General features: G+C 38.2%; 1 protein-coding gene across 1 annotated transcript in view; it reads right to left on the bottom strand.

Annotated features, from left to right (window-relative positions):
- Positions 1–15,348, bottom strand: part of RHOBTB3 (Rho related BTB domain containing 3) — a 71,127-nt gene that overhangs the window by 14,483 nt on the left and 41,296 nt on the right. Inside the window, exons 9-10 of the mRNA XM_023730127.1 lie at positions 4,899–5,072; positions 2,613–2,779 (exon numbers count right to left, since the gene is read on the bottom strand). Coding sequence (XP_023585895.1) covers positions 2,613–2,779; positions 4,899–5,072 — 341 coding nt within the window. The remainder of the gene's footprint in view (positions 1–2,612; positions 2,780–4,898; positions 5,073–15,348) is intronic.

Genomic DNA, 15,348 nt, shown 5'->3' with positions numbered 1-15,348 from the left:
GGTGATGGAATAATTTGGAAAAGGATAGTGAGAATAGCAGCACAACTGGAAGAATGTAATCGATGTCACCAAATTGTACATGTAGAAACTTTTGAAATGGTGAAACTTTGGCTATGTATATTTTCACCAAAAAAAAACAAAAGGTCCTTCCAGGTCAAGAAAGGACAGTGTTGACATGTTACGGGGTTGTTAACCAATGTCATAAAACAATATGTGTACTGACTGTTTAATGAGAAACTATTTGTTCTATAAACATTCATCCAAAGTACAATAAAAAAAAAAATTAAAAAACCTTCAATTTCTTCATCTTTGGCATTAGTGATTGTTGTATAAATTTGTATAATAGTATTAACTGGTCTTCCTTGCAGGTATATGGACATTATCTTTTCAATGACAGCGTTATACTTCAGGATAGATCGTTTGTTGACAGTGAATATAACTCCATTTCTCTTAAATTTGTCATTCCCAGCATAGTAGACTACGTATTGTCTGATTCAAAATGGCCAACACCAGTCCACTTCAGCTCACTAATGCCTAGGATATCGAAATTCAAGTGTTCATTTCATTTTTGACGACTTCCAATTTTTCTAGCGTCATACTTCGTACATTCCATGTTCTGATTATTAATGGATATTTCCAGCTGTTTCTTCTCATTTTGAGTCATGCCACATCATCAAATGAAAGTCCCGAAAGCTTTACCCCATCCACATCATTAAGGCTGACTCTACTTTGAGGAGGCAGCTCTTCCCCAGTTGTCTTTTGAGTGCCTTCCAACCTGAGGGGTCATGTTCTGGCACTATATCAGACAATGTTCTGCTGCTATTCATAAGGTTTTCACTGCTCAACTTTTTTAGAAGTAGACCACCAGGTCTTTATTCCTAGTCTGTCTTAGTCTGGAAGCTCCACTGAAACCTGTCCACCATGGATGACCCTACTGGTGTTTGAAATGTCAGTGGCATAGCTTCCAGCATCACAGCAACACATAAGCCACCACAGACAGGTCATCTCAGTGTGGGGGCAAGTTTTTAGCTGTCACAGAGCTCAGCCCTTTGCCCCATCATGTGGCTGCACTTCAGCAACTTGGATGAAGACAAAGTTGTCATGCTTAATCCCAGATGCCAAAGTTGCTAGGGATAGCTAATGTGTTGGATAACAGATAATACTCACAAAGGTTCCGACAACTTTTGAAATAGTGGTGATGGTTATACAAATATGGTAAACATATTCCAAAAAAAAAAACAAAACAAAACCTGTTGTGTCAAGTTGATTCAGATTCACAGGAACCCTACAGGATAGGATAGAACTGCCCCATTGGGTTTCCAAGACTGCAATCTTCACAGAAATAAGACTGACACATCTTTCTCCTGTGGAGTGGCTGGTGGGTTTGAACCACTGATCTTTCAGTTAACAGCTGCGCACTTAACTATAGTGCCACCAGGGCTCCTTGGTGAATGTATTAATGTCACTGAATTGTACACTTAAAAATTGTTAAAATGGCAAATTTTTTTGCTACATATATTTACAATAAGACTATTTAAAAAAAAATAAGTTCCTGACAATCTGTAATGATGGATCAAATACATTGCTGAGAAAAAGACCTAGAGGGTTCTGCTTACTACAAACTCAGGACATACCGACAGTGTGCCATGACCACAGCAAGCCCTAAAACTGCGTTAGGGAAGAAAACAGAATGGCAGAATAACCAGGGGTAGGATGACCCGTCTGGATAAATTTTCTATTCCCAGAAATATAAGATAGCAGGAGTGAGGAGATGGCAGATTTTTCACTGGGCCCACATATGGGAACTCACAACACAGATTTCAAGAAAGCAGCCCCAATTTGTTTACAGAGCTGGTCCAGTTCTTTGTCAGACTCATGTTCTGGGGTCTTTGTGATTGCAGTTACTCACGATTAGTTTAATTGTGTAAAGCCTGTCTATTCCCTAGAATGAGTAGCAGTACAATTCTTAAAAAGAAAAAGGGTCTGTGATCTTAGAAGAGGCCAGAAGAAGCATGGTGTACTGCAATGATTCTCAACCTCAAATGCTTTTGCTGACTGTATTCCTGACACAGCAAGACATACCACCAAAAGATGTTTTGAAAAGATTCACGAAGTACGCCAGTATTTCCTACACACAACTGGAACTTCAAAACATGTTCATGAAACAAATGAAGATTGAATGAATGAATGAATGAGTTTAGCCTAACCATCTGTATTAGTATGTACGGACCAAGCCTCCCATTTCTCTTTCAGGAACGATAAGATGTGATCATTTTCAAGAAATTGTATGTAAATCCTATTTCCTACAGTACCTGTGTGACACAGTACAGTACCATATTCAAATGACTTGCTAAGGGTCATAATCTAGTTGAAAAAAATTCCACATCCACAATTCCACCTCCTTAAAAAGGGACTGCACAAAAACCCTAATGGTAGTAAATTACCTAGCCACAGAAAGTGTGGTGAGGCCATGTTAGCATCATTTAGCCAAACTTCCAAACTAAGATCAGTAATACATCTCTTAATAAACAATAACTTTAACAAGAGTAGTATAATTTTTTACAAGGTTAAAAACCACCACTACCACCACCAGACACATAAGAGCCAATTACCTTGGCTTTTTTGAGCAGGTCAACTATATCCAGGTTCATGGAGGCCAGTTCCCGGCTTGGCATGCTCTGCAGCTGTGTGATGATGAAAAGCTCACACATGTGCTGCAGCCTGGACACTTGGTACATCTCAGCACAGATCAGGAGACACATGGCCTGGAAAATGCCGGCTGATGAAGAAGGGAAATAAGAGAAAATAGGCAATAAAACCATTTCTTTTATGACCTAAAACATATATATATATATATACATATATATATATATATATATGTATATATAGACCCATTGCCGTCGAGTCGATTCTGACTCATAGCAACCCTATAGGACAGAGTAGAACTGTCCCATAGGGTTTCCAAGGAGTGGCTGGTGGATTCGAACTGCCGATCTTTTGGTTAGCAGCTGAGCTCTTAACCACTGCGCCACCACGGCTCCGTGTATATATATATATGTATATGTATATATACGCTGACTATATCATCAAATGTAGAATAAAAAGCTTTGATGGAGCCAGCATTCTAAACTATCACTCCATTTTCAGAAAGAATCAATTTAAGCCTTTACACTAAGAAGTGAATCTATTTTTTTTTAATTCTCCAGAGAGGAAGACTCTATAATTGCCCTTAATAATCAATTTCAGGTCTCCTGAGTAAACCTTCCTGCTAGCTAACCTAAATCCTTCCAATTTTTCTTCTCCTGGCTTTAGTCTTCACATTTTTTTGTTTTGTTTTGTTTTTAACACTTCTTATAAGTCTGATTTTAAATGTAATTCTCTTTATCTCATCACACTTTAAGGTCCTTACATTCTTTTGTAGCTGTGGAACTGGGAACACTATGTATGGTAAATATTTAACATAATGAATAGATTAGCTTTCTTTCTGTGATCTCCCCATTGCATATGCTCCAGTGTCCAACTTAACTTTTTGATTATTTATTTTCACTCATCTTCCCCCACACCTTTAACCAATTTTTAAAGTGTTCTGTCCTATGATTATTGTTGTTTTTCTGAGCATTTTTTCAATTAGCAAGGTAAAATCCAAAATTAGCAGCTTCGATTACTGGGAATTTTTCAATTACTGGAAAAATTTCCCTATTATTTTAAATCTGGTCAAATTTTAAGTTTAATATACAAATTTTTCAGTCTCGAAATAATAAACAATAATACTTATTTCCAATAAGAATCAATTCTTTCATTTTTATTAAGCAAATCTGATAAGTAACAATTGTAACTGGTTCCAAAAACCTATAGCTAGCTCAAGACCAGAGATGACTCAATTAAAAAAGGAATTTTTGTTTTGGAACTTCTAAAGCCCTTCTTTCACTAGAGGGCTCATGACTTGCTTAAAACGAGATTTCACTAACAAACACAGAAAATCGTCCAAATCTAAAAATAAAGCAGTGAACCTGAAGAGAGATATGGTCTCAAATCAGTGTTTTCTTTTCATGTTTGCCGAGGTGCTTGACAGAGTTCTATAATCAAGGTCTCAGTCTCCTGGACTGGGCCACAAGTGGCTTGGTTCTAGCTGTGTTTGTGGTGGAGCCATCTGGTGGCCAAAGGAGAACGGGTAAACACTAATAAAAGAGGGCTGCCATGCCTGCATCCCAATGCTCCAGGACTGGTGAAAGGATTCTGCTATTTTTTCAGGTACCTCCAGCTAGAGGAAACATGCAAGATGTGCTCCATCTTGCAGGTACCACAGGCAGCTGCTTCCTGGTCAAAGATAGTCCTAGGTCACTGGATAGGGAAATAAATCCTATAGTCTGCTGGGCATTCTAACCATCTGAGGAAATGTTTTAGGAGAAGCCAAACTGAGCTGAGCTTTACAAAAAAAAATACTCTATATCCTCTGGGTCAGAGAGAAGACCAAGGGGGGTCTCAGAATATTTAAAGTCTTAAAAGTGCCTGAATCAGAAGTCGGTTCTATAAAACAATTGGCCACACTCCTGTCATGGAAGGGAGCTCTCTGCTCCAATCTGTAAGTTTAGGCTAACCACTGGGTAGCACAAGACACCTTCCATTTCCAGAGTACCTACAACAGTCACCATGCCATTGGTGCTGGCTAAAGTAAGTGAAATGATGCCAGAGTCTGAGAGCAACCAATCTGCTCTTCTACTTGAACTGACTGAAAATTCATTGTTGCACCAATACCATCACCAACTGCTTAGCACATTCCATGATATCAACTCTGATAAACTTTAAACAAAAACAGATTTCACCGAAAGCAATTTATCAAAACAGGTGAAAAGGAAAGAATGTACTGTGAGGTATTACTTAACACTTATATTGCTCACCTGGGCAACAGGAGTCTGTGTATAGGTACTCTAAAAATGACAGAAAAGTTTCTTTGGAAACACCATAAACCGGAATCAGAACACTCTTCGCTTCCATGTAATTACCATTAAACATGGCTGCCATCACTTCACAGCGGGCCACCAGGATGGCCCTGTGGGCTGGCACCGTTGTACCTACAAGATCCAAAAGGGAAACAAAGACAACAGGTAGCTAAGTAACATAAACATGCACAGTTATTATTCTACCAAGTTTCCTTCTGATTAGACATCAGGCATAATGGTTTTTAACTGGAAAATAAAGAGAGTTCAAAAGTTGACTCTGAAACCAACAATTTGCAAGTCAGCCAACTATTTGTTACTTAATTTATATTTCCTTAAAATAGATGCACTGAAATAAAATATTTTTGCTTCGTGTTTTTATAATGAAATATTTTTCCTTTCCAGTTGGCTTAAAATAACACCACCACCTCTGTCCATGTGCTTTCCAAGAAAACAACACCATCACCCTTCTTAGCCATACAGCATCATCCTGGCCCACCTCCCCTTACCAGAAACAGAAATCTAAGAAGCAAACCATCCTAGGCCTAAGAGGTCTGTAGATCACAGCAGGAACAACAAAGGAGTCTCTTGCAGAGCTATGGAGAGCATTTCAGAACTTATGGAAAACTCTGGATGACCTTAGCTCCCTTGCTGTCTCTCCAGCACACTACTCCCACCACCCAGGGGACCTCTCTTTCCTAAATAAGCCACACCTGCTTCTGGGAGAACCAGAGCTACTTTAAATGTAAAAGGCCCCCTCAGCCCACACTCCTCCCTGAAGTTCATTAAACTAAACCAACTTAAATCATGTTAAGCTCTCCAGCTACTACTACCATGCACAAACACAGTACCAGACCAGAACACATGTGGCCCACGGCTCACGGAGGCAGTTCTTACCACTCCAACCACCTTAGGAAACCATAAGCCCATATTGCCAGCCCTCAATTCAGTCTAGAACAATTCAAAAGATCAGTACTGAACAGCCACCATGGGCCAATTACCATGTTTGGTATTAAAGGTACAAAGATGAGGAAGGCAAACCTACCCCACTTTGGAGTAGCCAAGCTTTTAATGGGGTAGAAAACACTACAGTCAGTATGAGGGACAAAGCTGCCACCTTTCCAGAAAGCAACTCTATGAACCAAACCACTGTGCTCTAAGAGTCTTCACCGAGTCTTCACCCACACATCCCTAAAATATCATACTTATCAGGGAAACAAAATTCTTCTCTAAAATATTCACAATTGGGTTCTCCATCCCCTTTAAACCCAAGTAAAACATTTCCAGGCTTAAGAAGGAAGCAAAGACCAGTGGCTTTCTACAAAGCCAATAATCCCCCAGGATCCATAAGCAACATCTGACTTAGCCATTTCTGGGCCCACTGCTTAGCACTGTGATTAGTGCAACCACACCTCCCACTGAACAATCCCTCCAATCCCAGCTACTAGCAGGCATCCTTGCCACTTAGCTCTTTCCCCTCCATAACCGCACCCTCCCACCCCGCCACCAGCTTCTGGCTGCAGGTGAATACCCTTGATGTTACAGTGTCCATCTACGTAGGAGAACCGGTTTCCATAGTAAAAGCATACTGAATATCCCGGCACTTTTCTCTGTAACAGTTTGTATAAACTGATTAACAAAGAACTCAAACAGGTAATGCGATTTGATTTATAATTTTAAGGTTTTAAAATCCTAAATAGGTAAACATAAAAAAAGAAAAAAGAAGAAAGGAAAGGAAAATTACAAGTAGGGTTTAAACAAACTAAATAACCTATTATTTGGGATAAGCTAAGGGATTTAACATTGGCCAAAAATACCAAGTGGACAGTAGAGGTGGGTGGAATTTGAGACGTAACACTGATATTTTAACAGAAATTTTCAGTTGATTAATAAGGTTACAATAGTTACAAAATCAGCAACAAAACACTCAGTACCTTAAGGTATTTTCAAACCCATTTCAGGCTTAGAATTTAGTTTGAAAAACCATTATACTTCCAGTTCAGAGAGCATCAGCTTCTGTTTCTCACCTGTTTAAGCTACTGTTTTTGTGTTCTAAATTGTTCTACTGTGAAACCATAATACAATACCCCAGTACAGTCATGTTTTTAAACACTGTATATAAAAATATGCTAAATGAAAATAATGCAGTGTTTATATACCAACCAGCAGTAGGATACAGCTGAAGAGTTTCTTAGAAAGGAAAAGATAATTTCAAGGTTTTTTGTTTGTTTGGTATAATTAGGATAGATACTAGGTATCACAAGGTACCTCTACAATCTCCACAAAACATCAATTTTCTAGTTAAAAGATAAACATGTTCTTTGAAAATGTCAAGGCCCAAAGTATCTTTTCTTTCTTTCTTAATTTGTTGTTACAGTTTTAACAAACTTTTTACAAGAAAAAGAACTCTAAGAGTGAAACAAAATATAAAGCCTAAGTTTTCCAGTCATTTTTCATAAATTATTAAAGACCTCTGTTTTTACTGTGTCCTAAAATATCACCATTTGTCATACCTTCTTCACACTATATTCCAGCTTTCAAAAATAAAATTTTCAATTGTTTTTTGTTTTATTCTGAAAACTGGATACCTGTCTAGCTCAAGAGGGATGTAGAATATGTATTCAGAAGTAAACAGGGAAGGAATATAATTTTGTAAAAGTATTCTTCGTGAGACATAGACTCAAATGTCAGAGAGAAACTCATTTTTCTGTTATCAGGTCTAAATGTTTACCAAGGCTAATTTTAGAGCTGCTATTGTAGCTTCTTCTATTTATTGGAAAATGACACAAACTCAAACAAGTTGGAGGTGGTAGTAAATATATAGCTATATCTATATATATTTGATGAACATCTATTTCAGGGATATTAAATAGGTTTTAGGTCCTATGTCAACTCCAGCTAGTTATTGCTGACAGCCTAGAACACCGTAAAAGAAGGATTCAATTCCGTACCTGGGTTCAGTGAGAAAAAGCACAGTGATCAACTAGTGTTAGATGCCATTGCATGGGAGAGGGGAGTGGAGTCTACATTACATGCCTCTGCTAGTTCTTTATTCGCACCATTTCAATCCTTGTGACAACTCCACGAGGTAAAAATCAGTATCCCCATTTTACAGGTGAGGAACAAAGGATCAGAAACATAAAGTAACACAGCCAGACCTACACAGTAAATGCACGAAAGCAAAGATTCCAACCAGGTCTTTCTAACCCAAAGTCCATGTCACTACCACCTCATCTTGCTGGTGGATCAATGTTGCAGCTCTGGTCTAGACTGTTCCATAGAGGCTATTCTCAGTCAGGTTTCATTACACCTCTCATGAGGTTGAGTCATATTCACTCTAAAAATTGAAGTGAAGAAGCCAAAGAGTTATTACATATGATGTCAAATTTATTATTATCACATGAAGCGAAAACATTGTGTTTATATGGATAATTATTCAGTTTTTAAATTATCTTTCTCAGTACTTTATATAACTTTATATTAAGAACATCAAAGCTACATCCAAATGTGAATTATTTCAAAAACGTAAATCTTTAAAAATGTGTATTTTGCATTATAAATATTTTAGGTAAAGTGTGTAGAGAAGAAAATTGCAAGTTCATCTGAAAATTCCACTATAACTTAAAAAAAAATTATAATTAAGATTTGAGACAGGTTATTATTACCCAACCATTACTCTGAGGGTCTATCTTAAGTTCATTATAAATAAATTTAAAATATATCAATACTTTCCTTCCCCATCACAAAGTTAGAGATACATTCACACTTCAAACAGCTATTTAATTTACATCTATATATATACGTATGTATGTGTGTACATATATATATACACACACGTTAGTTAATTCTTCAGAGTGACACTGAAGGTTCGCTGCCTGTTAATATTTTAACTACAACTAAAACCCATAAGCCTAAATGGTGCCATGATAAGAGGTATTAATATGACCCAAAAAGCAAACTTCTATGCCAGGTACAGATTTTGAGAATGACAAAAACATAGAACAGTATATATGAGAGAATGCACTTTGACTTTGAATAGAGCTACAGCTAAGACTAAACCATTCTGAAAATCTATTTAACCTTTCCAGTAATGCTAACCAGATGTTTTAAGCACACTGTGCCCCAGTCTTCAAGTTAGAAAGGTCTGGGTGCACATGTCTGCTTCATCATCATTAGGTGACTAGTGCTGTGACACTGAACCAGTCACTTTACCTCTCTGGGTCTCTTCAACTGCTACAATAACACCACCAAAATACAGGGCTGTTTAGAGACTTGAACCTGACATGTACAATCTCTAGCAGAATTGCATTCACAGCATCAATGCTATTATGACTGTTATTATAAGAATGTCTCAAAACTAAAAAGTTCAATGGATCAGAACAGATCTGGCTTCTGATTTGAACAATGGGGGCTTCATGAATGTAGTTTAGAATATTAAAAGCATGCAGCCATACCAAATTTGCAAGAAAAATTGTGATTTAAGTATACTTAATGCTGGCAAAGGTATGGTGAAACAAGCACTCTCATACACTGCCAGCGGAAATGGGAATTGGTACCATGTTTCTGGATATATACAGTTTTAACAGCATTGTGGTGCAATTAATTACTTTTGTGTGTGGCCTTTCTAGCCATGGGCTTGTAACTCCCACCCAGGTGACTGTGTGATAGGGTAATTGTGGCTTACCAAGGGGATTGGTCAGTTTTGCCTTAAAAGACAGCCAATTCCAGAACAGGGAGGAAAAGTCCACCAGCACCAAAGGAGAGATCAACAAGAGAGACCCAGCAGCAAAGACCCCGCAGCAGGAGATGGCATGGTGGGCTTCCTGGCCCATGGCAAGAAAAAACTGAGTGCCTTTGGGAAGAGACTCAGGACCAGGGAGAGGCATGCCTGGGAGCACAGCTGGGGACAGGCTAACCTAATAGAACTGTATCCTGAGTGTTCTTGAGCCTGAATTGTTTAACTGTTAATTCCCTAATAAATCCCATAATTGTGAGTATGGTCTGTGAATTCTGTGTGGGCACTGCAACGAATTATTGAACCCAGTAGAGAGTGCTGTAGGAAGGACAGCTGGTGTCAGAAGTGGTAGAGACGGTAGAGAGAGGAGGCATGTCTGACATCTGCCTCTTAAGAATCAGCCTTGGGCTGCTGATCTTACTTCTCCTTCCCCCTTGTGGCCTTGGAGGAGGTCAGACACTGCTCCCAAGCCATTTTTACATGCATATATGGAGTCTTAAAGATGTTCAAATCCTTTGACTAAGAATCTATCCCAAAGAGTGACATAATTACAGTAAATTTTCAATGCAGCTATTATTTGTAATATTGAAAAAGTAGGAAATATCTAAATTCAACCTACAGTGAAAAATAGGACTACCTACATAATGACATTAAAAATGTTAACAAAAGGTTTTTAATGCCATGCAAAATGCTTATGACAAGTTTAAAAATAAAGGCTACACAACTGGACAGTATTTATTACCTAGCCCCTTTTTCAAGCAGAAGAAAAATGACTGGAGGGAAATATGCCAAAATGTCCACAGTGATTATCACTGGGTAGTAGGAGTATGGGTGGATTTTTTTTTTTTTTTTTTTTGGTGTCTTTATGTATTATTTGACAATCCTTTAGTGAACAATTATACCATTTTTCTAACCACTACCATCCCCATCTCATTCTCTAAAGATAACCATTGTTCACAATGTTCTACATATTCTTATATTTTTTAAATACATTTTAAAACATTTTTTACATTTATAAATCTAACAGACATTTTCTGTAAATGGGATCATTCTGAGCACACTGCTATGTAACAATCATATGACTTTCATAATCAGAAAAATATAGTTTCTTCACGAATATATATTCAACTATTTATTACTCAGGGAGAGCTATCAGTTAGATAAATGATTCTCTAAGTCCTCTACTTCTTTCCTCATTTAGAATGCCTCTGGTTTTTCCACTTCTCCCTATACATGTGGGAAGAATTCCAGAAGTATATCAGAGAACTGGCCCTGGTAAATTGAGCCTGCTGCCAGAGTGACCCAGTGAGCACAGTGAAGTGAATTAAAAAATGTTCCACACCAAACAGGCAAGCATTCACTCAACTTTCTCCAACTCAAAATTTCTCCCTAGTATAATCACTATTACCCTGTAGGTGCAGGGAGAATAAAAGAGGGGATTATTAACACCAGAAGGGACCTTAGAATCTATAGGGTTCACCCTTCTTGCTTTAGAAATGAGAAGCCTTGAATGCCAGAAATGTTAAGTGACTTGCCCAAGGACTCACACTGTTGGAATGCAAAGCCAAGGCTGGAGCCAAGAGTCCAGGTGCAGACCTTTTCCAGAAGAGACAACTGTTGCCTTCTACGATTCTTCTCCCTTTACACTCACTTTTTTTTTTTTCTCACATAATTTATTTTATTGTTGTTATTTTAAGTGAAAGTTTACAATTCAAGTTAGTCTCTCATACAAAAATTTATACATACATTGTTATGTGACGCTAATTGCTCTCCCTTTAACAGCACACTCTTCCTTTCCACCCGATTTCCCGTGTCCATTCAACCAGCTTCTGACCCTGTCTGCCTTCTCATCTCACCTCCAGACAGGAGCTACCCATTTAATCTCACATATCTACCTGACCTAAGAAACACACTCTACACAGTATCATTTTATGCCCCATAGTCCACTCTAATCTTTGTCTGAAGAGTTGGCCTCGGGAATGGCTTTAGTGCTGGGTTGACAGACAGTCTGGTGGCCATGCTTTCCATGGTTCCTCCAGTCTCAGACCATTAAGTCTGGTCTTTTTACTAGAATTTGAGTTCTGCACCCCACTTTTCTCCTGCTCCATCAGGGACTTTCTGTTGGGTTCCCTGTCAGGGTGGTCACTGGTGGTAGCCAGGCACCATCTAGTTCTGGTCTCAGGCTGATGGAGTCTCTGGTTTATGTGGCCCTTTCTGTCTCCTGGGCTAATACTTTCCTTGTGACTTTGGTGTTCTTCATTCTCCTTTATTCCAGGTGGGTTGGGACCAATTGATGCATCTTAGATGGCCGCTCGCTACCTTTTAAGACCCCAGACACCACTCACCAAAGTAGGATGCAGAATATTTTCTTAATAAACTTTGTTATGCCAGTTGACCTACGTGTCCCCTGAAACCACAGTCCCCAGACCCCTGTCCCTGCTACTCTGTCCCTTGAAGTGTTTGGCTGAATTCAGGAAACTTCTTAGCTTTGCTTTAGTCCAGCTGTGCTGACTGCTCCTGTAGTGTGTGCTGTCCTTCCCTTCACCTAATTCTTCCTTACTTTCTAGTTAGTGAATAACCCTCACCCTCCCTCCCCACCCTCGTAACCACCAAAGAATGTTTTCTTCTGTCTTTATACCTTTTCTTGAGTTCTTATAATAGGTGGTCTTATACAGTATCTGTCCTTCTGTGACTGACTAAATTCACTCAGCATAATGCCTTCCAGATTTCTCCATGTTATAAGATGTTCCACGGATTCATCGTCGTTCTTTATCATTGCACAGTATTCCATTCTGTGAATATATCATAATTCGTTTATCCATTCATCCGTTGATGGGCACCTGAGTTGTTTCCATCTTTTTGCTATCGTGAACAGTGCTGCAATGAACATGGATGTACATATATCTATTCGTGTGACAGCTCTTATTTCTCTAAGACATATTCCAAGGAGCGGGACTGCTGTATCATATGGTACTTCTATTTCTAGCTTTTAAGGAAGCGCCAAATAGATTTCCAAAGTGGTTGTTGCATTTTACATTCCCACCAACAGTGTGTAAGTGTTCCAGTCTCTCCACAACCTCTCCAACATTTACTATTTTGTGTTTTTTGGATTAATGCTAGCCTTGTTGGGGTGAGATGGTATCTCATTATAGTTTTGATTTACATTTTTCTAATGGCTAATGATCCCGAGCATTTCTTCATGTGTCTGTTAGCCACCTGAATGTCTTCTTTGGTGAAGTGCCATTCATATCCTTTGCCCATTTTTTAACTGGGTCTTTTGTCTTTTTGTTGTTAAGGTTTTGCAGTATCTTGTAGATTTTAGAGATTAGATGCTGATCGGATTTCTCGTAGCCAAAAATTTTTTCCCAGTCTGTAGGCTGTCTTTTGATTCTTTTGGTGAAGTCTTTTGATGAGCATAAGTGTTTGATTTTTAGGAGCTCCCAGTTATCTAGTTTCTCTCGTGGTGTTTGTGCATTGTTACTTATGGTTCCTATTCTGTTTATGCCATGTATTAGGGCTCCTAGTGTTGTCCCTATTTTTTCTTCCCTGATCTTTACCGTTTTAGATTTGATATTTAGGTCTTTGACAGTTAGTTTTTGTGTCTGGTGTGAGGTATGGGTCTTGTTTCAGTTTTTTGCAGATGGATATCCAGTATGCCACCATCATTTGTTAAAGAGACTGTCTTTTCCCCAATTAACGGACTTTGGGCCTTTGTCAATTATCAGCTGCTCACAGGTGGATGAATTTATGTCTGGGTTTTCAATTCTGTTCCACTGGTCTATGTATCTGTTGTTGTACCAGTACCAGGCTGTTTTGACTACCATGGAGATATAACAGGTTCTAAAATCAGGTAGTGTTAGGCGTCCCACTTTGTTCTTCTTCTTCAGTAATGCTTTACTTATCCAGGGCCTCTTCCTTTTCCATATGAAGTTGGTGATTTGTTTCTCCATCTCATTAAAAAATACTGTTGGAATTTGGATTGGGATTGCACTGTATCTATAGATTGCTTTGGGTAGAACTGACATTTTCACAATGTTGAGTCTTCCTATCCATAAGCAAGGTATGTTTTTCCACTTACGCAGGTCTCTTTTGGTTTCTTGCAGTAGTGACTTGTAGTTTTCATTGTATATGTCTTTTATGTTGCTGGTTAGATTTATTCCTAAGTATTTTATCTTCTTGGGGGCTACTGTAAATGGTATTGAATTGGTGATTTCCTCTTCGAAGTTCTCTTTGTTGGTGTAGAGGAATCCCACTGATTTTTGTATGTTTATCTTGTATCCTGAAACTTTGCTGAAATCTTCTACTAGTTCCAGTAGTTTTCTTGTGTATTCTTTGGAGTTTTCTGTGTGTAAGATCATATCACCTGCAAATAGAGATACTTTGACTTCTTCCCTACCAATCTGGATGTGCTTTATTTCTTTTTCTAGCCTAACTGCTCTGGCTAGGACCTCCAGCACAATGTTGAATAAGAGTGGTGATAAAGGGGATCGTTGTCTGGTTCCCATTCTCCAGGGGAATCCTTTCAAACTCTCTCCACTTAGGATAATGCTGCCTGTTAGCTTTGTATAAATGCCCTAAATTGTTGAGGAATTTCCCTTGTATTCCTATTTTGCTGAGAGTTTTTATCATGAATGGGTGTTGGACTTTATCAAATGCCTTTTCTGCATCAGTTGATAAGATCATGTGGTTCTTGTCTTATTAATGTGATGGATTACATTGATTCTTCTTCCAATGTTGAACCATCCTTGCATACCTCATATAAATCCCACTGGATCATGGTGAATTATTTTTTTGATATGTTGCTGAATTCTATTGGCTAGAATTTTGTTGAGGACCTTTGTGTCAATGTTGATGGGCGATACTGGTCTGTAATTTTTTTTTTTTTTTTGCCGTGTCTTTACCTAGTTTTGGTATCAGGGTTATGCTGGCTTCATAGAAATGAGTTTGGGAGCATTCCATCCTTTTCTATGCTCTGAAATACCTTTAGTAGTAGTAGTGTTAACTCTTCTCTGAAAGTTTGAAAGAATTCTCCAGTGAAACCATGCAGGCCAGGGCTTTTTTTTGTTGGGAGTTTTTTAATTACCTTTTCAATCTCTTCTTTTTTTATAGGTTTATTTAATCGTTCTACCTTTGTTTGTGTTAGTTTAGGTAGATAGTGAGTTTCTAGAAATTTGTCTATTTCCTCTAGCTTTTCAAATTTGTTGGAGTACAATTTTTCATAGTATTCTGTTATGATTCTTTTAATTTCAGTTGGGTCTCTTGTGATATCACCCATCTAATTCCTTATACGGTTTATCTGCTGCTTCTCCTGTTTTTCTTTTGTCAGTTTGACCAGTGGTTTATCAATTTTGTTGATCTTTTCAAAGAATCAGCTTTTGGTCTTGTTAACTCTTTCAACTGTATTTCTATTCTCTACTTCATTTAATTCTGCTCTAATTCTTATTACTTCCTTTCTTCTGGCGCCCAAGGGCTTCTTTTGCTGCTCTCTTTCTACTTGTCCCAATTGCAGAGTTAATGTTTTGATTTTGGCCCTTTCTTCTTTTTGGATGTGTGCACTTATTGCTATAAACTGACCTCTGAGCGCTGCTTTTGCTGTGTCCCAAAGGTTCTCGTAGGATGTGTTTTCATTCTCGTTTGATTCTATGAATTTCTTTATTCCATCCTTAATTTCTTCTA

This window comes from Trichechus manatus, unplaced genomic scaffold (genome assembly GCF_000243295.1).
Source record: "Trichechus manatus latirostris isolate Lorelei unplaced genomic scaffold, TriManLat1.0 scaffold00032, whole genome shotgun sequence".
NCBI lineage: Eukaryota > Metazoa > Chordata > Mammalia > Sirenia > Trichechidae > Trichechus > Trichechus manatus.
Note: the sequence above shows the minus strand (reverse complement) of the source record. Positions and strands in the feature narration are given on the sequence as shown.